This window comes from Schistocerca gregaria, chromosome 3 (genome assembly GCF_023897955.1).
Source record: "Schistocerca gregaria isolate iqSchGreg1 chromosome 3, iqSchGreg1.2, whole genome shotgun sequence".
Lineage (NCBI taxonomy): Eukaryota > Metazoa > Arthropoda > Insecta > Orthoptera > Acrididae > Schistocerca > Schistocerca gregaria.
Genome location: NC_064922.1, coordinates 699089684 through 699116233, shown reverse-complemented (window position 1 = coordinate 699116233; position 26550 = coordinate 699089684). Strand labels below are relative to the sequence as shown.

Here is a 26550-nt window from a genome sequence, read left to right as displayed (position 1 = left end):
ATCAGGGACACACCCAGGGGAAACAGGATGGCTCATTCCTATGCTAATCTTTTCATGGGTTACTTTGAGGGGGCTTTCCTGGGATGCACAAGCCTTTCCTGGGATCCATGAGCATACAGCCCCTGTTTTCATTTACACACATTGATGACATCTTTGCAATATGGATTAATGGTGAGGCTGACCTTTTACAACTCTTCAAATCTGAGGCTGATGTGTTAAAATTCTTAGAATCTCTCAATACATTCTCCCAATTAAACTGCACATGGTCCTATTCTCAATCTCATGGCACTTTTCTTGATATTGACATCATCCTCACCGACAGCCAGTCACACACTTCTATCCACATTAAACCTACTAACAAACAACAGTACTTACATTTGGCAGTTGCCATCCTTTCCATGTAAAGTGTTCCCTCCCATACATCCTTGGCATTCGAGGCAAATGTATTTGTTTGGATGCAGACTCTTTACAGCAAAATAAAACCACTCCCATCTCAGCTGCACTGGATGTAATTACCCCACTATCCTAGACCAAAAGCAGATTTTCCAGATCATCACATCAAATCCTGGACTGCTAATCTCTCCAGGAACAACTTAGGAGTACACCTCTTGCGACTCAGTATTATCCTGGCCTTGAATGTATTAATCAGTTAGTTCAACAAGGCTATGACATCCTAAATTCATGCCCTGAAATGAGACATTTTGCCCAGAACACCTATAACAGCTTGTTGTCACCCTCTCAATCTCCACAACATCTCTTTCAGACCATATGCTCCTTCTGCACCTATTTCCTTACCTTATGACCCCTATCCCTGTGACTGTCACCACTGCAAGACTTGCCCTATGTACCCTCGTAAGACTACCTATACCAGCCCTGTAACTGGCAAAATATATACAATCAAAGGGAGAGTCACCTGGAAAACAACACATGTTGTGTACTAGTGGTTATGTAAATAGTGTTCACCTTTTATATTGGCATGACTACCACCAAGTTATCAGTTAAGGTGTATGGGCATAGGCAGAGAATGTATACTGGCAACAGACAATATCCTGTTGCATAGCATGCTCTACAACAAGATAGTTGCGACTTCAGAACCTTTTTTGCCACATGTGCCATCTGGGCTCTTCTCCCAGACATCAGTTCCTCAGATCTCTGTAGGTGAGAATTGGCTTAATAACATGGCCTTAGTTCCTTGGCTCTTGCACACCCATCTGGCCTTAATTAGCATTAATTTCTTTGGTCTCAGCATTTCTTCTCAGTAGCTATTCCTTTCTTCATTCCCTTTTAATTTTCTATATCTTTTATTTTCTGACCTGCCTATCCACCTCCTCAGCTCTACCGCATACAATGCACTTAGCTCTCCACTCTCATTAACTCATGCACGATGCTTTGTCAGTTATCTCTAACTAGCATCTCTTATCTTCCACCTTTAAGCTCCCAGGCTTCCCAGTCTTGTCAGGTGCAGTCCTCAACAATCAGTCTTTCCTTCTTATACCATCTGATAAGTCGTCCATGACCAGAGATTCTGAGTGACTTTTCCAAACTCTCCCCATTTACTAAACTGCATCACAGCTTTTCCTTCAACCCTCTTCCTTCCCCTTTAGCCATCCTGTGAGGAGAAGTAGCACTGGTGCCAAAAGCTTGCAAATTTAAATACTTTTCTTTTACATGTGTGTTCTCCTGCTGTCTCTTGGAGAGTATATCTTTTATCCATCCAATCACATTGCTATTTTCCTTCTCATTTATCAGGTAAAGAGGCTGAAAATTAGTGATATTTGGTCCCAATATGTTTTTCGAACACACTAGTTACTGACAAAATAATGTTCTGAGACAGAATGGCTGCCCAGTATTACCTCCAAGAGTCAAAACTCTTAGTACTGCCTAGTCATATATATAAGAGGCGGTTAAATGAAAATAAGTCAGCTGGAAAAATGTAACTAAACTGTTTATTATTTCAAAAGTAATCACCATAACTATTAATGCACTGGCCTGCACATGTTTCCAAGGTCGTTTTGACTACACTGCAGAAGTTTTACTGGAAATCCCTTACACATCTTCGTACAGTACCAATCTCTCCTCATGCGATTGACATATTTCTGCAGCACTGAAAAAAGACATTCATGCCCATTGATTTGTTTCAGACAGAGAGATTTATGTCTGGGTACCATCATGGTTTCTCAAACATTTTCACATGAAGGCACCGGCCATATTTTCTCATGGTATGATAAATGTATTAACAGTTATGGCAATTACTTTTGAAATAATTAACAATTTACTTAAGAATATTATGAGAAGGAAAGTTGCTACTCACCATGTAGTGAAAATGTTGAGTTGCAGATAGGCACAACAAAAAGACTGTCACAAATAAAGCTTTCGGCCCATAAGGCATTTGTTAAAAACAGACAACAGACACACACACACACACACACACACACACACACACACACACACACAACTCACACATGCACATGTGACTGTAGCCACAGTGTGAGCAGCAGCACCAGTGCACGATGGGAGTGACAACTGGGTGGAGGTAACATGGAGGCTGAGGTGGGGGGGGGGGGGGGGGGGATAGTAGGGTAGAGGTGGTGGACTTTGCAGTGCTACTGAGGAGTGTGCAGGGATGAGATGGAGAGGGTAGGGCAGCTATGTGCAGTCGGAAGGTTAGACAGAGAGCAGTGGAGAGGTGGGAAGAGGGGGTAGCGGAAAAAGAGAGAAGTAAAAAGACTGAGTGTGATGGTGCAATGAGAGGTCTATAGTGCTGGAATAGGAGCAGGGAGGTTGGGTGGCTGAGGGCAATGACTAATGAAGGTTGAGGCCAGGTGGGTTACGGGAACAAAGGATACATTGCAGGGGAAGTTCCCACAAGTGCAATTCAGAAAAGCTGGTAATGGTGGGAAGGATCTATATGGCACAGACTGTGAAGCAGTCATTGAAATGAAGGATGTCGTGTTTGGCAGCATGCTCAGCAACCGGGTAGTCCACTTGTTTCTTGGCCACAGTTTATCAGTGGCAATTCATGTGGACAGACAGCTTGTTGGTTGTCATACCCACAGAGAATGCACCACAATGGTTGCAACATACCTTGTATATCACATGACTTGTTTCACATGAAGCCCTCCCTTTGATGGGATAAGTGATCTTTGTGACCAGACTGGCGTAGGTGTTGGTTGAAGGATGTGTGGGACAGGTCTTGCATCTAGGTCTATAATAATATTGTTACACTCCATCCTGGATTTTTCATTGCTAAACAATTTATATACTTTTTCCATCTGTCTTGTTTTCATGTTTTTGCCCTTTATATAAAAATGTAAGAAACTCCACATCTCCTCCTAAACCAAGTCGATTGACTTCAACCAAACTTGGTACACGTATACCTTAATTTCAGGCAATAATCTCTATGGGCACTAGAACTACCTACCTATCAAAGGGGTGGAGGTGGATTCACAAACTTTATTCATCCCGTATTTAAGAATGAGAGCACTTAGCAACTTGTAAAAAACTTCAGACACAATTTTAAACCATTACAAAAAAAAAAAAATTTCTGGCAGACAGTCCCTACAAAATAACAAAAGGAAAAATGTTTATCGCTTACTTCTTTTCCACAGTTCATGCGGTATAAGTACCACATAAGCCCATGATGTTATAATTTATTACTTTTTTTACTACTAACTGCATTCACAGTACCGAGCAGTGGTTAGCACACTGGACTCGCATTCGGGAGGACAATGGTTAAATCCCGCATCTGGTCATCCTGATTTAGATTTTTCATGATTTCCCTAAATTGCTTCAGGTACATGCCGGGATGATTCCTTCAACAGGGCATGGCCGACTTCCTTCTTCATCCTTCACTAATCCGATGAGACCAATTACCTCGCTGTTTGGTCTCTTCCTCCAAATCAAGCCAACCAACATTCACAGCATGTTTTGTAGACAGTATGCACATATACCACTGAATGTAAATGCAAACTTATATCACTTTATGTTACAAAGTACAGGAGATATGACATCATAAACAATTGGAGTGTGAAAAACTGTGGCATCATGCATGGTGCTTAAATTTATTACTCTATTGCTACTACCTCAACGTGCAACACCTTTTTCAGACAGTATCCACATATGCCACTGAATATACCAATAAAATTACATCATTGCATGAAATACATTCAGGGAGATACAATGTCATGAACATTAAGCACAAGGCCAGATGCTGCATGCTACAGGTGTGGATGCACAGCTATAAATAAATACCTGGGCAATAAAGGGTTTCTCTGCTAGTTCATTTATAAATCAAATTAACAGCCAGTCATCAACTGTGCACCTGTTTCAAATAATTGCAGTAGATATGTTTTGGTGAAGAAACTCAATGCAGATGCAATACAAGACTCTCAGCAGAGATAGCATGGTTAGGTGATTACAATTCAGCACTCAATGTGGCACCTAACAGTTGCATCTGCTGTTGCACTTAACAAGGGTGTCTGCTGTAGTCAAAGTGTTAAATTAATAATCAACTTTACACATGACCAAAATTGACTTTCCTGACGTGTTTATATAACAAACTTACTAAATGATTATCACTTAAGAAGAGAGTCTTTACAGTCACTTCTGTAAAACAAAAGATGCACTGTACATCAATAATAAACACTGTACTGTAGACCAGTGTAAAGCATACCTAACTAATAGGCTTCGAAATGATTATTCCACAAATTTATACCTTACAAAAGAGCACACAATAACCTTTTGAGTGCATATAATAATTCAGATTCCACAATGCTACACATTTAACAGATTATTTGACTCACTGGTGTGGCAGGTCGTGGTGGACGATGAGGTGCTCTTGGAGTGCCAGGCCTATCTCTCTCTCTATCTGATGAACCTCCTAGTGAGAGTGAACCAGAGCCCTCACTACCAAGGCTGGGAGTAGGAGATCGGTGGGGTATAGATGACTGTTGACTTAGTACAGTCTTAGGGGTAGCTGTTGTCATCGTCGAATTGGAATCCGATTCTCCACCTGGGCTTGCTATATCTTCCTTCTCCTAAAGAAAGAAAGAAAAAAAACAGTTTTGTTGTGGCATTTAGAGAAAACAGACACAAATACAAGTAGGTCAACTTTACAGAATCAAAACTGAAGAGACTGAAAATGCAAAGAGTGCTTGTACTTAACAGTCATTTTAAAATATAACAACAAAACACAGAATATCAACACATTAAATACAAAAGTTGGATTTTACCATTTGGAACTGGCCACTCCTCTATCAATATCAACAGAGAACTTGAGAAACATTGACAGGCTTTTAAAGGGGATTGGTTGCTTACAACTTCATGAGAGAACCCCAATGTGATAAATATTTTCTGAGGAGTAGATCAGTTCATTGACCATTCTGTTTACATTTAGTTTATGCCCATGTGACTCCAGGAAAGGATAGGATGTAAGTGACAAGAGGAGAGGGGGGAGGAAGTAAGGTAGTAATGGGAGATGACAGAGAGGGAGGTGGAAAAATCAGCACTGAAAATGTGACACTCACATAACAGAGAAAGGGAGAGAGACAGAAACATGTGCACATGTGCACGTAAGTGCATGCAAAGACACACACACACACACACACACACACACACACACACACACACACACTGTATTCCATAGTGCAATGTCGAGTAATAGAAAAAATCTCAAGCTAAAGAAGGCTGTCAGCCACTGTGGCCAAGCGGTTCTAGGCACTTCAGTCCAGAACCGCGCTGCTGCTATGGTCGCAGGCTCAAATCCTGCCTCGGTCATGGGTGCGTGTGATGTCCTTAGGTTAGTTAAGTTTAAGTAGTTCTAAGTCTAGGGGACTGATGACATCTGCAGCTGCCGTGAGACTGGTTTGATTTTTGATTTCTGCATGCAGTTGCCTGAGTTCATGGTGGTGCTGAGGAGGTAGGGAAGGATGCACATGATAAGGAGTGGGTAGCGGGATGGTGTGACTCAGGTCTTTCAACAGATGAATCAGGAGCTGCGTAACAAGTGGAAAAGAGTTCTGGGGGTAGTGCATGTAAGAGAAAGAAGGAGGGGTGGTGGAAAGGAAGGGGAGGAGAGGAGCCAAAGGTGAAGATGAAGTGAGAGATAGGGAAGGAAAAGAGAAAGGGAGAGGGGTGGAAAATGTGGGTGAGAAGGGGGGAAGATGGAGAGGCAGAAAGGGATCAGAGAATCTACTGTACCTTTCCAGCACTAGTTTCCCCTGAACTATGCAGATGGGAATTGTCTCTTTTCCATCCTCTTTCCCTATCCAGATCACATGCTGCCATCTCCTCCCTCTCCCCCTCCACCATGCAAGGCACATTCTTACTCTCTCTCTTTTGCTAGAATACTATTCCTCTGATCTCTATCTCTCTCACCATCTCCCTCTCCTCAGTTTTCACCCTCCCTTTTTCTCCCTCCATTTCTACCCTCATCATCTTCCATCCCCTTCCTTTTTGCCCCCCTCCCTCTCGCTACCACTCATATGAGCAAACCTCTCAAATTTTTTCATCTTGTTGTGTTGTCACTGTTTCTTCTGTCAGAGATCTACCTCACACCATTCCACAACCCGATCCTTGCTTTGTGCATTCTTCCCTATCCCCTCCCCACCTCCATTGACCCAGACAACTACCCTAATAATCAATAATAAACAGGCAGTCTTGCCACAGCTGCAGGTGGGAGCAATTGGATGTCTTTGTGGCTGTATGTATGAAAGTATTTACTTTTGCTAGAGAAAGGGCAAGTGCTCAAAAACTAGTGTAAATACAAGTTGTTTCAAAGAGGACTTTAGAACTTTGAAAATTTGTATAAATTAATTCATAGTACCTACATAGGCGAGTGTAGTGTCAATTTCCAAACCAAGTATGCTAAAGCTGCTCCTAGTAGGTCTACAATTTTTGAGTGGTATAAATGTTTTGCTTGGTAAGATGCGGGAAATCATCAGTTCATTCAAGCACATCTGACGACATTGTTGAGTGAGTGAGACAATGTTTTGTCAATAGCCCTAAGAAATAAACCCAGCGTGCACCTCATGAACTGCCAACCCACATACAACTTTTTGGCATGTGTTGAGAAACTGTTTGCAATTGAAACCATAAAGATTGACAATTGTAAAAGCAATAAAACACACTGCTAAATTTGCTCACAAGAACTTCTGTGTGTATATGTTACATCGATTACATGAGGATGAACATTTCTTGGACAAATTAATCATCTTTTCTGAGGGGTCAACTTTTCACTTAAGCAGGATTTAGGGCAGAAAATCCACATCAATTATTGAACATGTTTGTGATACCCCTAAACTGAACATTTTTTGTGCATTGAGCAAGAACAAAGTGTATGGCCTCCTTTTTTCTGTGAGAGAACCATCAACGGGATAGTATACCTGGATATGGTACAACAATTTTTGATACCACAGATCTACGAGGATGACCAAGAATGAATGTTTACTTCAAGCCCGATGGTGCACCACCCCACTACCTGGCTGATGTCCAGGATTTTCTCAGTGACTGCTTTCCACATCAATGGATTGGCCATGATGCTCCAATTGCATGGCCCCCACATTCCCCAGACCTGACACCATTTGATTCTTTTCTATGGAGATTAATCAAGGATATCATGTTTGTGCCTCCTGTGCCAGCTTCTCTACCTGAAATTAGAGCAACAATTTACACTGCCACTGAGCAAGTTACACCTGCAATGCTAGAGCGAGCTTGGGAAGAAAATAACTTCCGATGAGATGTGTGCAGGATAACCAATGGAAGCTACATACAACATCTTTAGTTTAAGGTAAAAAAACTTTATGTGTTTCCCTACCTAGTAGACAGTGTCAGAAGTTTCATGCAGATTTTCACAGATGATGCTGTTGTATATAGAGAAGTTGCAGCATTAGAAAAGAACAGCGAAGGGCAGGAAGATCTGCAGAGGATAGGCACTTGGTGCAGGAAGTGGCAACTGACCCTTAACATAAACAAATGTAAAGTACTGCGAATACACAGAAAGAATGATTCTTTATTGTATGATTATATGAGAGTGGAACAAACACTGGTAGCAGTTACTTCTTTAAAATATCTGGGAGTATGTGTACAGAACAATTTGAAGTGGAATGATCATATAAAATTAATTGTTGGTAAGGCGGGTGCCAGGCTGAGATTCATTGGGAGAGTCCTTAGAAAATGTAGTCCATCAACAAAGGAGGTGGCTTACAAAACCCTCATTCGACCTATACTTGAGTACTGCTCATCAGTGTGGGATCCGTACCAGGTCAGGTTGACAGAGGAGATAGAGAAGATACAAAGAAGAGCAGCGCGTTTACATCACAGGGTTATTTGGTAAGTGTGATAGCATTATGGAGATGTTTAGCAAACTCAAGTGGCAGACTCTGCAAGAGAGGCACTCTGCATTGTGATGTAGCTTGCTGTCCAGGTTTTGAGAGGGTGCATTTCTGGATAAAGTATTGAATATATTGCTTCCTCCTAGTTATACCTCGCAAGGAGATCACGAATGTAAAATTAGAGAGATTCGAGCACACGCGGAGGTTTTCTGGTAGTCATTCTTCCCGCGAACCATATGCGACTGGAGCAGGAAACGGAGGTAATGACATTGGCAGGTAAAGTGCCCTCCGCCACACACCGTTGGGTGGCTTGTGGAGTATAAATGTAGATGTAGATGTAGATGTAGATGTAGAAATAACACTAAAACCAGCTCTATATTTTCTTTCAATATATTTATATGAATTTTTAAAGTTGTAAAGTCCTTTTTGAAACACCCTTTACTGTATTCTGTTGTGGGTTTCTACGCACCACACATCAGTTGTTACAGGTGAGTGGTCACTTCCTATGTATTTTAAGTATTATTCTGTACAGGAATTTCCAATGTTGTGATAAAATTTAGTGAGGATAGTACAGATTCTGAATGTGAAATAATTTGAATGAAGGAAAGTGTTACAAGTAGGCCAAATTTGATAACTAGAAGCCTTTATAAACCCTATGCTTCAGGAGCCATAGTGGTGGAACATTTCATGAAAACTTGGAGAAGACTGCACATACATTTTGTATTGCAATAGCAGGGGGAAGATTTCAACTTACCAGGGAGACAAATGATTGGGACAGTAATTAGGAAGTAATACTTCAGATCTAGTCATAAACAAGCTTGAACTTTTGATTCAGTTAACTCACTGACACTCAATCTATTTTTAGTTAACATTTATTTTGTATTTTTGGAAAACTGCGTCATGGCGACCCATTTTATTGAAATATGAAGAAATTTTGTTCATTTGTTGCCTAAATGTGAGATTTTTGGCCATTCTCATTTGAGGATGCTGGGTGGTTGTCAGTTATTTTGTCATTACACTGTTTATTATGAAAAATGACAAGGGACAAAGAAATTGGTAATAATAAACTCAACTAAAAATTCTTCCAAAATGGACGTTTCATTAAGGCCTGATATGATATTTGGGAAAGTATTGCATAGAGACATAACTTTACACTTCCCACAATAAGTTCTTGGCTTTCCTTTGCAGTTCTCATACTGGCATTGCCTTTGCTTTTCATGCTTCTGGATGACATGCAGCTTCTGATGGGCACATTACTCCTGGAAGGTGAGATGAGTTTTGTTGGTCTCGCCGTAGCTGACCTCATTTCAAGACCTTTCTTCAGGTATGTTCTCACAATCTGTCTTCTGAATTATTTCACTTGAAAGAGAAGTTCCTTCACTGCATACCTTGAAGACCACTTATACATTCACAACAGTCATATTTACAGCCCCCGTTAAAAGGCACCAGTAGCACTGTTTACTCATCTGAAGGCTCACCCCAATAGTTGATCTGCCCCCCCCCCCCCCCCTCCTCTCCACCATCTGGGTCACTCAGGATTTCAGCAGGAAAGGACGGGAAATGAAACCCTCCTCTGCAAAGTTTGTGGAATACAGATGCACGTATTCTCCAATATTTTGCACTACTTTTTCATGCACACATTATGATTTGATATACCAGTGGCATTTGAAGAAAGAGTAAAAAAAAGTTTTGTGGTAAGAAACACAAGTCTCAAAGGTGGTAGGGAAAAGACTAGAGAGTCTTCAATATAGTGAAAGAATATTTTAAAAGCAACATGCAAACATACTTTACTGCATTTTGCTTTTATGTAATCTTTAAACAGCCTCACTCCTTCACTGAAAAAGCTGTGCAAGTTGTTTAGTCTAATTTGAGTTAAACCAGAAATTTGAAAGTTATTCCAAGAAAAGTGAAAGTTCAATTATGTTTGTATCACTTCCTGTTCATTTGTTTAGTGGCAAGTGAACACAGCTTGCTTTATCAAACATTGGCTGTCTATTGTTCATATTCTGGCCTGTCTTTATTATTTTCATGTCCATACTTCAATGCCAATTGTACAACTGTTATGTATGTTATCATGGAGTCACCCTTGAACAAAACTGATAAAATTTCATTTCCTCACTCCAGTGGTTGGGGCCCCCACATGCAGAGCCTGTACACCTACCATTAAATGCACCACTGAATGTCCAAGAAGTTTTACTCACCAGTGTTCCAAGTCGCTGAGGTTGCAATGATTCAGCTGGTAATTGTTCCTGACTACTATTTGCAACAGCAACAGCAGAGGCAAAATCAAGTTCAGAATCACGATTCAGGGAAGGGGAGCTGAGGTCACTTCTGCTAGAAGAGGTTGAGCCTGGAGGTGATGTTGCTGGAGCACTGGCAGCAGGCATCATGGAACCAGGAAACTGCAGACTGCTTGGTGGATTATATACAGTGCGGTGGTCAAGGCCACTACACAGAGCTAATGGCTGAATGGTCAGTGCAGCTGGTGGTGGCTCTGTACGATCAACTGATGTTGGCGGGAAACCTGTAGTAATAAGAGGCAAAATGTGCAAATGAATCCATCAATATAAAAACTGACCTTATACAGCATGTGTCTGAGGCTGATGTATATAGTAAATACAGATCATGTGTGCTTAATGTCAGTTACAGGGAATAACTGTGGCACAAATGTATCTTCCTATTTTGTTGTATGAAATTTCAATAAAAATCAAGTAATTCAGTCATAACTGTTTTAAATATTATTTCATCACTTACTTCACTGATACATACTTGAGTATGTGCATTGAAATGATTACAACCACCAAGTTACCTTCTGTAGATCCAAGCAAAAAAAGGAGAATTTGGACAGGTGTAGATCAGTTAATTAAGATACACTTTATAAGTGGAAGTGTGTATACTACGCCGATTTTACAAAAGAAGGAATTGTCTAGTAGAACAAGAAGTGTCTCACTCAGAAATTTAAGACTTTAAGAATCTTTCATGTATATTTACTGCATTCTGTTTACCCTTTTACCTGACTGTGTGTGCATTGAGCTTATACATCTCTGTGGGAGAAAAGTCAATAGCAATTTTGAAGGAGCTTCTGAATCCCAGAAAAAAATCTTAAAAGAGAAGAAAGGAGTGGAATTATTCCATTCTGAATCGAAGATTACTCTGTAATATACACAATCCTCTGTTACATAAATTATTTTACAGTCATGTGTGTTACATACAATTTATGACACAATAATATTACTAAAATCCTGAAAGACAAAGGGCAAGGAACAAGTTCATATGAAATCAGTAAAGAAAATGGAATACACAACACACCCTGCTAAATATGATAATGTATTGAATTCAATAATAACATAAGAGTAAGTACGACTTTTATCATGTGATTCATGGATTGCACAATCAAATACACTGATCAGGCGGAACATTATGACTGCCTACCTAATAGCCAGTGTGTCCACCTTTGGCATGGATATCAGTGGTGATGCATCATGGCATGAAGTAATGAGACCTTGGTAAGTTGTTGGCGGGAGTTGGCACCACATCTGCACGCTAGAATCACCAAATTTCCATAAATTTCGGAGAGGGGAGCGACGAGCTTTGACACCCTGTTCAGTCCTATCCCAGGCGTGTTCAATCAGGTTCAGATCTGGCAAGTTGCAAGATATGCACATCAATTAGACCTCGTCACTGTGTTCCTCAAACCACACTCATGACCTTGTGACATGGTGACATTATCTTGTTGAAAAATGCCACTGCCATCGGGAAACATCATTGTCATGAAGGGGTGTATGTGGTCTGCAACCAGTGTACAATACGCCTTTGCTGTCATGGCACCTTGTAAGAGCTCCACTGGACCCATGTATGCTCACATAAATGTTCCCCCACAGCAAAATGGAGCCATTGCCAGCTTGTTTCCGTTCACAATACAGGCATCAAGGAGCTGTTCCTCTGGAAGATGATGTATTAGTGCTCTCCCATCGGCATGATGAAGATGTTATTGGGAGTCGTCAAACCATACATTGCTCTGCCACTGCACCAATGTCCAGTGCTGACAGTCATGTGCCCATTTAGGTCACAGTTGCTGATGTCATGTTGTTAACATTGGCATATTCCTGGGTCGTTGAAGGTGGAGGCCCATCGCTTGAAGTGTTCAGTGCACTGTGTGTTCAGACACATCTGTATCATGCCCAACATTAAAATCTGATGTTAGTTCTGCCACAGTTCGCTGCCTGTACTGTTTTACCATCCAGCCCAGCCTACTACATCCAACATCTGTAATGGGGGATGGTTGCCCAACCCCATGATGTCTGGACATAGTTTCACCTTAGTTTTACCATGTGCTGAAGACAGTCAACACAGCACTCCTCACAAACGAGACAGTTTGTGCAGTTTCTGAAATGCTTGTGCCTAGTCTCCGGGCCATCACATTCTGCCCTCAGCGAGACTCAGATAGATTGCACGCCTTCCCCATTGTACACACAGACAGCACACTCACTGATAGTACATGCACCGCGATTGTATCTGACTAGCAGTCGTTCCTCACCAGGTGATGTTACTATTGCCTGGACAGGTTTATATCGATCGTAGGTCAGTGGTCATAATGTTTTGGTTGACCACTTTATATTGATGCCAGAATGTCTCAACTTTTGCTGTGTAAGGAATGTGACTATTGTGGATTCTCCTTGGCCTCTGTCAAGCTGTATGATTACTGATTACTGCCACATTTGTGTACAATCATGGTTGATTTTGATGTTGACGCAGTTGCCATTTGCACTTAACTTCAGTGTTCTTCTGGTTAACACCCATAAACTCATTCAAATTTGAAGAACTGGGCAACAAATCCTGGTTAATTTTGACTATCAGTGATGAAATGTGTACAGAATAGTGTCAAGGGCATATGGTATCAGAAAAAAAGACTAAGGTACCTTTTATATGAAGAATTAAATATGAGAAAGTTTTAAGGAAGATGATAGCCACATTAGCTGAAAGCTGACAACAAACAAATGAAACGATGAACTTATCAGTTATGTAAGTGCTTCAAAGACTGCAATGATGGAATTTAACACAAGGAAACAAATAGAATTTGATATGAAATTATCCATAGGAAATGACTTTGTAAAAAAGGAAACATGGACAAAGTTCTTGGGAATTACAATTCAGGACAGCCTCAAATGGGACATGCATATTGATTCCTTAGCATGTAAGCTGTCAAAGAATGTGTTTGCTATAAATATGATTAGCATATATTGTAAGGACATGTGCATACTAAAAACTGCTTATCATGCCCTATTCTCATCAAACTTAAATGCTGTAGAAATATGGGGTGCAACAACTCAAGTCAACCCAAGCACATTATTAACACTACAGAAAAAAGCTAGCAGAATTATTTGTTGTGCCAAACCTCAAGAATCATGTCAGAATCTGTTCCCAAAATTAGGTGTGCTTACCATTAAAGGTGTATACACATTGAAAGTTATATTGATTGTGAAAACAATAAATCCAAATTTCAACTGTGACCTGCATCAGTACGATACAAGGCAAAAGTTCAGATACCATGTAAATTGCTGCAGAACAGCTTTATATGAAAAAAATTCACTTCATGCTGGGCTGAAGCGAGCCAATGCCCTACCAAAAAGTCTTACAACCCTTCCTACTAACAAATTAAAAGATCAGCTAAAAAGAATTCTAATTGAAAACACTTTTTTTTTCCCTAGACAAGTATTATATCTGTATGAAAAGTGCTTCATAGGTATGTCAGCCTCACAGTTTTAAGTAACCTACAACTAATATAATGTTGATAAAAACAATATTTGTAGTATTGTGATTGTAGACTACCAAATGTAAAAGCCATCAAAATGTAAAATTTATTAATACAAACAAATCTTTAGTTTGTAATTTATAAATTGATGTATTCAGAAGAATAATCTGTATGATGTCCTGAAACTGTATTATTTCTAGGGATTGTATTTGATTATTCAATGTTGAATAAATATTATTATTTCTTTCCTTTCTCAGACATTATGTCTGGTTGAAAATGGAAAGTAACGCAGACCTTGATCAAGAGTGACTTCCTTTTAACTGTATGGTATATGTTACATTGCATTTGGAACTTTTGGGTAATTGAATATGTATCAATAATTACAGATTTCTGTAGTTGTATATATACGTTTGGATGTAGCTGTATTGCGTTGATGTACTGGTAGATATTGTGTGGTATGACTCCTGTAGTTGATAGTATAATTGGTATAATGTCAACTTTATCCTGATGCCACATGCCCTTGACTTCTTCAGCCAGTTGAATGTATTATTATTATTATTATTATTATTATTATTATTATGTTCAGACTATTTGAATTCAACTGCTTTTTTGTGCCAGTTTGTTACTATGGACAATAGAAGGATCCACAGATACAAGTCTGAAAAGAAACAACAATCAAATCAGTTGGCAGAAGCTGGCCACCTTACATAAAGGAAAGGACAGCCAATTTAATCTGCCAATAAGGTTATGGTCATCACTTTTTGGAATGCTAATGTGACTGCTCTTTTGGATTACTGTTCACTGGTAAAACAACACCTGGCAAGTGGTACACAAGTCTTTTGGGCTTACTGGATAGAAAAAAATGTTTGTATAAAAAAGATCAACATTTGTCAGGTCAATAATTTTTTTCTCAAAGGTGCTTTGAGAAAGGAAAAACTTAAGGAACAGAAGTATGAATTATTGAAAAATATGACCTTTTCACCAGATCTGGTAGGCCTATTGCCACATCTAATGTTACTCATTGCTGGAGAATGTTTTGTTTCCAAAGTAGTTATGGCAGCAATAACTGTGTATTTAGTACATTGTTCATAGTGACAATTCTATGATAGAATACTAGAAAAACTCTGTACAAAATGCATCAACCTAAAATGGAGCTACATAAAAAAGGTGCATGTTTAGGGTTCTGTAACTCAATAGGTAAGAACAGAACCCTTATAGGATCACTTTGTTGTCCATCCTTCTGTCTGTCTGTCTGCCTGATAAAAAACCCTTTTCCTCAGAAATGAGTAAACATATCAAGCTGAAATTTATGTCATACACATATCAAGTTGAAACTTATGTCACACACAAAGGCATATGATCCCCTGGCAGTGTACAAAAAAGGAAGCTTCTAAGTCAACACATTCAAAAGATATGGCAATTTATGTCACATATTTTGATACATGCAAACTCACCCATCAAAATCTATAGGATACTTCTCATTAGCCTAAAGTAATGAAACTTGGCCCAAAGGAAGATTTCATAGTACAACCAAACCAAAAAAAATCCAAAAACTGTAAATCTGTAATTATATCACATGAAAAAAATTGTCATTTGTTATCAGACTGACTGTCTATCCATCCATCTGTTAAGACCTGTTTCACTCAGGAAAGGATATATACATCAAGTTGAAATTTATGCCACATACTAATGTTTATGGTCCCTTGGTGGAAGAATAAATGTTAGCTTCTAAGACAATGCAATCAAAAGGTACGGCCATTTATGTTACATATTTTGGTAGTCGGAAACTCTCTCATCAGAACCTATAGCATACTTCCCATACATCTACAATGATGAAATTTGGCAAGAAGAAATTTGGCATGTAATGGAAAAAATTGGAAAACTGTTAACTTTTAATTATAACACAAGGAAAAAATATTTTTGTCATTTGTTCTTTGCCATCATACTGAAATTAAAACTATCAGTACTTCTCCATTGACACTGACAGGGTCACAGTGGTGAAGTCTGCAAATGTTTGTTTCGTATACAGCTTGAAATGTCATATCTACATGCATTAACCACTCCTGCATATCTGATGAGGGTTAAATTCCGAAACGCATCATATGAGCAACAAAGTCAAACATCAGGCAGGGAACGAGTTTTACCATTGCAACCTAGTCAGCCTGAATGGAGAACTACTGATTATTATAATGGTCACCTGCCTCCTGCATGACTTTATGTTACATTTATATTACAGAAATTAAAACATTCTCGAAAACCTTAGAATCCCTGGGATCGATACCCTCTGAGTATCAATATCAATAATAGGCAAAAATGGTTGAGATGGAGTGGATGAACTGTCTATATACATAATGAAGTTTGTACAGAACCCTCAGTGCGTAAGTTCTACTAACAACTTGCCAATTATTATTCTTCTTTCTTCGTTTGGGTCATCTAAGGACCATGCACAAATTTCAATGCTTCCTTCTTTGTTGTTCTTTCTTTTTCCTCCAGTATTCATTCATATTTTCACTATGTATCCTTTGTTTCTCCTCGGACCATTTTGAGTCTTTCTTCTTCTCCCTCTCTCTTGCCTTGGAATTCTTTCATTTTTAACACTTACCTCTTGAAAATCTCTTTCTGTTACATCTTTTTCACTTAGGTTGTTTCTTTGCAAATCTTTCCTATCTTCTTGAATCCAGACTATTGTTGACCCCTTGTCCAAAAGATATTTAAAAATCTGTTTGGTTAACCTGTTGCTGTTCATACTGTATAAGTGTCAAAAAAATAGCAGTCACCTCTTTCATAGTGTTTCATTTATGTTTTCTATGTTGTGATAAACTTCTTCATTGCTTCTTAATTTCCATACCTCTATATATTTTGGTGGCCCAATTATTTTTCGAATGATTTTTCTTTCTAGGACTTCAAGTTTGTGTAATTTGTAATTCAGTACTAAACATTCACCTACATAAAGACATTCTGGTTTTACTGCTGTGTTGTAGAGCTGTATCTTCACTTACTGTGAATTTTTCTAAGCCATTTTCTTTGATAATTTCTCCCAAATATTTAAATTTATTTACCTTCTTTATCTGGCCAATGTTTGTTGCTAGGGATTCTGGAGCATTTTTTATATTTCTCATAAATGTTGTATTTTCTACAGATATTCTTAAACCTGCTTTGTTGGCTATTTCTCCTAAGAGATTGATTTGTATTCCAGCATTTGTTAGGTTTTCAGAAAGAATGGCAAAATCATTATTATTATTACTATTTGACTTAAAACATTATTATTATTATTATTATTATTATTATTATTACTATTTGACTTGAAATATTCTTTCAGTGCTAGCTCTCATTTTAGGTTGCTGTGAAGCTGTTAATTGAGTTTTAATATTCTTCTATACCACTTAGTAAATTGATTGATTTGATTGACTCACTGACTGACTGATTGATTTACTCATCTGAAGAACAATATACATTGTATGGATGTCATCAAATGTTTGCACTATATTTCTTATTAAAATAAACATTCCTGTTGCAGTACTTATATCTCCTACTCTTATTTCTACTTTTCTAATCATATCAAAATTGTTACACAGTACAATACTCATGAACACAAAGTTACAATTTATGATTATTTAAATATTCATTTACAGTGTAGTAGCTATTATTTAGCAAATATTTTTTTATGTTTTTGCTACAGGTCTGTGGTGTTTTACATTTTCTGGATCACCATTATTTTAGTACTATTATTACTTTTGCTTGTTTCAGGTATTCAGGAAAGCAGACAGATCTGAAAGATTCATTAATTATTGTTGTTAATGGTGTTCTTATGATGTTTATATATTTCTTCAGGATAGTGACTAGGATCTCATCATCTAACCCTGTGGGTTTTTTTTATTATTTAATTGGGGAAATGTTTCCTCAATTTGGTTTAAATACTGTCATGAACTTATTAAACTTTTATTGACATTTGTTTCTACATATACTACCGCCCACCTTTCAAGTTTTAGCTGTAATGAGAACTGATGTAGGTTTCATTCTGAGAGGACCATTTGGAAGCGCTCAATTCAGCAGACGTTTCTCCATAAATATTTGCTTTTAATATCTGATGGAGACGATCTCATGTGCCTAGATTCTGAACAAGTAATCTGCAGTGCTTTCATTCTATATCTGTTGCCACATGGTTTATTAATGAGGATTGTTTGGACACCCAAGTGTACTACTGCCCTTTCCACTTCATATTAGAAAAAATTACACATTTCCAGTCACACTGACCATTAAAAGTGGAAAGTGGATAAAAAAGGATATTACACACTCAGGTTTACTTTTGTTTACAATAAAAGTGGGATAAACAACACACTGATTTATTTATTCCTGTTTCTATTTTACGTAAAAGGCTAATAAGCATCAGAGAACTTATGTTTTCATGATCAGGAATTAATGTAGATTTGGTTTTGTGTACGTTCATGTAAGGTTATTAAATCTTAGAAGATGTGACCAGTAATCCTAATTTGTTTATGCATATCTGTGAATATAAAAACAACTGTAACAAGTCACTAATCCATACAAACACATGCAGGCATCTTACTATGTAATTATTTATAAAAGTATGACACTTTAGTGAGGCCCTCTCATGGATATATACAGATATATGCGTACCATCAATTGATCAATGGAACACGCAACTAACTAACTAACCAACTAACTATATAGGTTTTGTGTAAAAGATAGGACAATCAAAGAACAAAAATCGAAAAATCGATTTAGAGCACATGGAGGAGCAAAAAAGAAAGTGGAATGTGGCAAGAGGTAATAGGAAGTGGTCAAAAAGGGGAAAATTTTGGACAGACCTGTTACTGTTGAGTTAAAGGGCAGACATACCCTGTTACCTGCTGAAGGAGAGAAGCCTCACTTTGCTGTAGAAGGAAATACTGCACACCAAACCATTAATAAGAATTTAAAAGACATATCAGAAACTGAGTTGAGCAGATAAAGAAAGCTCTTGCTGCTTGGAAGCAGCCTTGGGAGGAATCTAGGGTAACAGTTGCAAGAATGACTAGGATTAATGCATCAGGTCATTAGTACTGTAATAACTAGTGCAAGCCTTAACAAAGTAATAATGTATGGCACTAATAAGACATCAAAATAATCTAATATTTCAAATGAAATTTAAGCACCATGTGTAAGGAAAAGGAAATTGTTTGGCATAGTTAGGAAAAACAGAGAATTAGGACTGATTACATATCACAAGGAATACCATGTTGTCTTAAGGAAAGAGAATGAAAAACTATAAAAAGACCTACATGACATGTGAAATTAATAATTCTGGTAATAAAATTACATATAAATGTGAAATAGTTACAAGAGAAACCAAGTTTTTTTGTTTAAGGAATGTGTGAATATTATTTTTAAAGAAAACAGCCAGATAAAAATGATAGCAGTCACATAGACAAAGTATTTAATTAGCAATCCTTTGAAGTTGCGCAGAAGATGAGTACAGAGAAATCAAACCATACAGCAATAGAATATACACAAGAACCAATTCCACATAAAAACAAGCGAATGACAATAATTACCCTGTCAAAGAAATTTAGAATGTAATTAACACTCTCAAAATCAAAATTTCTCAAAGAATTGATTATATATAAAGTAAACTGCTAAAATCCTGAAATATATGCAATGTATTCAGTTACATATGAAATGTAGTAATATAAAGGGAGTGACCACACGATTAGACATATTAGTGCAGGTGTACAGTAAATACAACAGAATATTCTAAACTCTTTGGTGATTATAGTGATATGAACTTTAACTGGAAGTCAAATGTTACAGATCCTCTTAGATGTAAAAGCTCTACAACTTTTGCATCAGAGTTAATATCATATTTTGGAGATGGAAATGCTAAAAAGTTGATTCATCATTTTCATCTTCACTCGCAAAGTCTTCGGATGTCATATACACTGTAAATGGGGGAGGGGAGGCTACACTATGAAGGAGTTATACAAATGGGGCAGAAATTGGTAGATGTTATGTACAGAGAAACAAATGATTACAATTTCAGAAAAATTGTATGTTTTGTTTGGGAGAAAGAGCTCCAAGAACTGAGCAAGTCAATAATGTGTTGATCTGCCTCTTGTCCTTATGCAAGAAGTTATTCAGCTTCGTATTAATTGATGGAAGCTGTTCAGTGTCCTCCCAAGGGATCTCATGCCAAATTCTGTCCAAACGGCATGTTAGATTGTCAAAATCCCGAGCTGGTTGGAGAGCCCTGCCCATAATACTCCAAATGTTCCCAACTGGGAAGAGGACCAACAATCTTGCTGGCCAATGCAACAGTCAGGTTGGTATCCCACCACTGTCCGTACATCTCCAGACATGTCTTTTAACTGGAGTATCATTGACTGGAACAGAATCATCTTCAGTGATGATTCCCACTTTGAACTGAACCCTGATGACCAACTAAGACCTGTCTGGAGACACCCTGAACAGCGATGGGATACCAACCTGGCTCTCACCCTCCATATGGTCCAACAACCACAAGTGATGGTGTGGTGTGCAGCTTCTTTTCGTTGCGGGGTCCCTTTGGTTGTCATCTGCAGCACCTTACAGCACAGCAGTACATCGAAGATATTTTTGTTTTGTTGCCCTTCACAGTGAGCCATCCTGGGCTTACATTTCTGGAAGATAATGCCAGCCTGCACACCGCGAAAGTGTCTACTGCTTGTCTTCCTGTTTGCCAAACCCAGGGCGTAAATGGGAACAAGAAAAAATAAATTCATAGATTTTGCCCAGATTTGCCTCATAAAAATACACTTTTTCCATAGGGCAAGTACACTACAGCCTGGTGAAAATATATTTTCTCCATGTTAAATGACAACATACAAGGTGAACAACTTTGCTTCCACCAGTTTTTCCGCAAGTTTTTGAGGCTTTAATGAAACAAATTGGTTATACATGTATCATTCAAAGTATTTTCCATTGCTGGCCACTACTTTCTCCATCTTTTAGGCAGGATACGAATCCTACATCGAAAAAACTGTTCATCTTTTAAGCAATCCACGAATCGATCCAATTTGTGACTTCTTCATGAGATCAGAAGTGTTGGTCAGCCAGACCATGCGCCATTCATTCAAACAGGTGATAGTCAGAGGGAACAATGTCTGGAGAATATGATGGGTGGTGTAGTACTTCACATTTTAACAATTCCAAGTATGTTTTGACCTCTTTTGCAACGCGCCACCGAGCACTATCGTCCTGGAAAATCACTTTATCGTGCCTCTCACTGTTTTGTGGCTATTCCTCTTTTAATGCTCTGCTCAAACACATTAATTGTGTTCAATAACAAGCACCTGTGATTGTTTCACTTGGTTTTTAATGCCTCGTAGTACACGATGCCGAGCTGGTACCCCCAAATGCAGAGCATGATCTTGGAGCCATGAATATTCGATTTGGCTGTCAGTGTGGAAGCATGGCTGGGATATCCCCATGATTTTTGCATTTAGGGTTATCGTAATGAACCCATTTTTTGTCCCCCATCACAATGCAATGCAAAAATCCCTTTCCGTTTTGCCTCTGAAACAACTGTTCACAAACACCCAAATGCCGTTCAACGTCTCTTGGTTTCAGCTCACACAGGACCCAAGTTTCTTCTTTCTGAATTGGGCCCATAGCCTTGAGATGTTTTGAAATGGCTTGCTGTGTCACTCCCACTAATCATGCCAATTCTTCTGTCTAACCTAAAAAAACCACCCATTCCATGCCATACAGCCCCTGCTACCCGTGTAGCTGCCTCCTGTGTGTAGTGAGCACCTGACCTATTTAGCAGAATCTGAAACCCCACTGCCCTGTGGCGAAGGCAAGGAATCTACAGCCTAAATGGTCACAGAACCTTCTGAGCCTCTGATTCAGGCCCTCCACTTGCCTCTGTACCAAATGTCCGCAATCAGTCCTGTATACAATGCTGCAGATAGTGAGATCTGCCTTCGTCTTGCTAACAAATCTGGCAGTCTTCACCAACTCAGGTAACTGCCAGAAACCAGAGAGAATCTCTTCCAATCCATACCAACACACGCCATTAGTGCCAACATGAGCCACCACCTGCAGTTGGCTGCACTCTGTACCCTTCATGGCGCCCGGAAGGACCCTTTCCACATCTTGGATGACTCCCCCCGGTATGCACATGGAGTGCACATTGGCTTTCTTCCCATCCTTAGTTGCCATATCCCTAAGGGGCTTCATCACCCACCCAACATTGGAGTTCCCAATGAGAAGCAATCCCACCCTCTGCGCTTGTCTGGAACTCTCAGGAAGACCGACCACTGCTGCAACAGGGAAGCCCACCCACGCTGGCTCAGAAGTACTTTCAGCAGTGGTCAGTATCTCAAACCTGTTACAGAGGTGTAAGAGCACAGCCTTGTGGCCAGCACCAACATTTGCCTTCCACCCTGGGATCCAAGACCCCGCCATGGTTCGCCAATCAGCATCAGGCAAGTGACGACCAGCAGGGACATCCGAATCTGAGGGCACAGCGGCATCAGAGATCCCAGGTGATGCTACAGGTTCCAGAGGCGCCAAAGTGCTCACCTCAGGTGTCCAAATGTCACCACGGCCCAGGGCAATGGCCTGGAGGCTGTCAACCATGGCCAACACAGCTTCCAGCTATTTACGGATGGTGGCCAATTCCCCCTGAATCTGTACACAACAGGCACAGTCCCTATCCATCCCTAACAATTTTTCTCCTCTATTTTATCTCACAAGCTGTTCAAAACAAACAGATGACTGATGACTCCGTGAATTTATACTATTCAGGTACTAAACCATGATGATAAAACTCTCAAATATAATAATACGCTGAAATTTGTGAATTACACTATGCAAGTACCCAAAAAATGCAAAGAAACTAAGATTTAAACTATGAAACAAATGAGTGAGCTAAGAATGTGACTTGCTGCTGGCTGCTGCTTATCCAATGGCGGCAAGGAGCTCATTGGCTGTGACCAACAGACACCGGCCGTTCAAAACAAAAACAGATAACTGATGACTATGTGAATTTCTACATCTACATCTACATATACATCCATACCTCGCAAGGCTCCTGACGGTGTGTGGCGGAGGCACTATGCAAGTACACCATTCAGGTACTAAAATGTGATGCTAAAGCTCTCAAATACTATAATATGCCTGAAATTTGTGCATTTTACTATGCAGGTACCCAAAAACACACAAAGAAATTAACAATTAAACTACAAAACAAAGCTTTTTTTTCTTGTAACTATTCTGTATTTATATTAATTTAAACCATTAACTTTTCCTATCCGTGTGTTTGTGCTACTTAACATTGATGTTGCTATTGTCTGTCTATATCATGTGCCCTATGCTCTGAATATCTGGTGTCATTGCCTGGTGAGATCATAAGATATGAACTATGATTAGCCAACAATCTCAAGTTCAGTACTTCAAAAGTTATTGAGATGTATTTGGTGGAATTCCTCTTTATACTTCCATAATATGGACGTATATAATCTAAATGCTCCCGTGCAACCATGATCTTTGGAAAACATGTTGTTTCTGGCTGTGTTTTGTCTCCTAAAGTGCCGGAAAAGTTCTATGCTGGTGTATAAAACCTTCACCATTCAAATGGTTGATAAGTTTTACAGCTCTGAAGGAAAGTAAAAGGTGTACAACTTTGCTTCTGCCATTTGCTGATAGGTGACAACAACAGTAAGACAGCCATACTAAAATAATAATTGGCTCCTTGTACCAACCCCCTGACTCAGATGATATAATAGCTGAACGGTTCAAAGAAAACTTGAATCTCATTACAAATAACTACCCCACTCATACAGATATAATTGGTAGAGACTACAATCTACCCTCTATTTGTTGGGGAAAATATATGTTGAAAGCCGCTGGAAGACAGAAAACCTCTTCCGAAAATGTACTAAATGCTTTCTCTGAGAATTACATCGAACAATTCATTCACGAGCCCACATGAATTGTAAATGGTTGCAAAAACACACTTGACTTCTCAGCCCCAAATAACCCTGATCTAATAGAGGGCATCGAGACAGATACAGGGATTACTGAACACAGACTCATGCAAAATATATATATTTAAAACAGCAGATAAAAATTCGCTTGATGTCTTCCTAAGAGAGAGTCTCCATTCCTTCCAAGCTAATTATGTATAGTGTAGATCAGATATGGCTCAAATTCAAAGATACCGTATCGACAGCAATAAACAGATTCATATTGCGTATGTTAATAAGATACAGGACTGATCCACCATAGTACACAAAACATGTCAGAACACTGTTACAGAATCAACAAAAAAAGCATGCCAAATTCAGAAGAACACAAAATCCCCAATACTGGCTAAGGTTCAAGGAAGGTTGAAATTTAGTGCGGACATCAATGGGAGATGCTTTTAATAGTTTCCACAATGAAACATTGTCTCAAAATAGGGTGGAAAACCCAAAGAGATTCTGTTCATATGTAAAGAACATCAGTGACAAAAAACAGTCAATGCAGTCACTGTGCAATAGCAATGGAAATGTTACCAATGATGGTGTCACTAAAGCAGAGTTACTAAATATAGTTTTCTGTAATTCCTTCACAAAAGAAGACGAAACAAATATTCCAGAATTCGAAACCAGAACAGCTGTAGCACAAGTGACATAAAAGTAGATATCTTGGATGTTGTGAAACAACTCAAATCATTTAAGAAAGGCAAGTCTTCTGGCCCAGATGGTATACCAATCAGGTTCCTTTCAGAGTATGCAGACACAATAGTGCCTTTCTTACCAATCACATACAACTGCTCACTTGAGAAAAAAATCTGTTCCTAAAGAATGGAAAATAGAACAGGTCACATCAATAATCAAGAAAGGAAATAGGAGTAACCCACTGAATTACAGACCCATATCACTGACCTCAATTTGCAGTAGGATTTTCTGTACTCGAACATTATGAATCACCTTGAAGAAAATGATATGAATCACCTTGAAGAAAATGACTTATTGATACATAACCAACATGGATTCAGAAAACATCATTCTTGTGCAACACAGCTAGCTCTTTATTCCCATGAAGTAATGAGTGCTGTCGACAAGGGATCTCAGATCGATTCCATATTCTTAGATTTCCAGAAGGCTTTTGATCCCGTTTTTCACATGTGACTATTAATCAAATTGCATACTTATGGAGTATTGTCTCAGTTCTGTGACTGGATTCGTGATTTCCTCTTAGAGAGGTCACAGAGTAGTGATAGATGGTAAATCATCGAGTAGAACAGAAGTGATATGTGGCATTCCGCAAGGTAGTGTCATAGGCTCTCTGCTGTTCCTGATTTACATACATGATCTAGGTGATAATCTGAGCAGCCCCCTTAGATTGTTTGCAGACGACACCGTAATTTACCGTTTAGTAAAATAATCAGATGATCAATTCAAATTACAAAATGATCTAGAGAGAATTTCTGTATGGTGTGAAAAGTGGCAATTGCCACTAAACAAAGAAAAGTGTGACATCATCCACATGGGTAGTAAGAGAAATCTGATAAATTTTGGGTATATGATAAATCACACAAATCTAAGGGCTGTCAATTCGACTATACACCTAAGAATTAAAATTACAAGCTACTTCAACTGGAAAGACCACATAGATAATATTGTGAGGAAGGTGAAAGAAAGACTGTGATTTGTTCGCAGAACACTTAAAAGATTCGACAAACCCACGAAAGAGACAGCCTACATTACATTTGTCCGTCCTCTGCTGGAATATTTCTGTGTGGTATGGGATCCTTACCAGGTAGGATTGACGGAGGACATCGAAAAAGTGCAAAGAAGGGCACCTCATTTCATATTAGCGATCAATAGGGGTGCGAGTGTCACTGATATGATACCAAGTTGGGGTGTCAGTCACTGAAACAAAGGCGGTTTTATTTGTGGCGAGATCTATTTACGAAATTTCAATCACCAACTTTCTCTTCCTACTTCAACTGGAAAGACCACATAGATAATATTGTGAGGAAGGTGAAAGAAAGACTGTGATTTGTTCGCAGAACACTTAAAAGATTCGACAAACCCACGAAAGAGACAGCCTACATTACATTTGTCCGTCCTCTGCTGGAATATTGCTGTGTGGTATGGGATCCTTACCAGGTAGGATTGACGGAGGACATCGAAAAAGTGCAAAGAAGGGCACCTCATTTCATATTAGCGATCAATAGGGGTGCGAGTGTCACTGATATGATACCAAGTTGGGGTGTCAGTCACTGAAACAAAGGCGGTTTTATTTGTGGCGAGATCTATTTACGAAATTTCAATCACCAACTTTCTCTTCTGAATACAAAAATATTTTGTTGACAGCCACCTATGTAGGGAGAAACGATCATCATACTAAAATAAGAGAAATCTCAGAGCTCAAATGGAAAGATTTAGGTGTTCCTTTTTGCCATGCGCCATTCAAGTGTGGAATGGTAGAGAAGTA

General features: G+C 38.9%; 1 protein-coding gene across 18 annotated transcripts in view; it reads right to left on the bottom strand.

Moving 5' to 3' along the window:
* The window catches only part of LOC126354708 (MAP kinase-activating death domain protein), a 684767-nt gene that overhangs the window by 305235 nt on the left and 352982 nt on the right, over nt 1-26550 (bottom strand). For all 18 annotated transcript variants that reach the window (XM_050004532.1, XM_050004534.1, XM_050004547.1 and 15 more), the window contains 2 exons: nt 10532-10854; nt 4803-5036 (listed from right to left, as the gene is read on the bottom strand). In XM_050004532.1, the coding sequence (XP_049860489.1) occupies nt 4803-5036; nt 10532-10854 (557 nt within the window). The remainder of the gene's footprint in view (nt 1-4802; nt 5037-10531; nt 10855-26550) is intronic.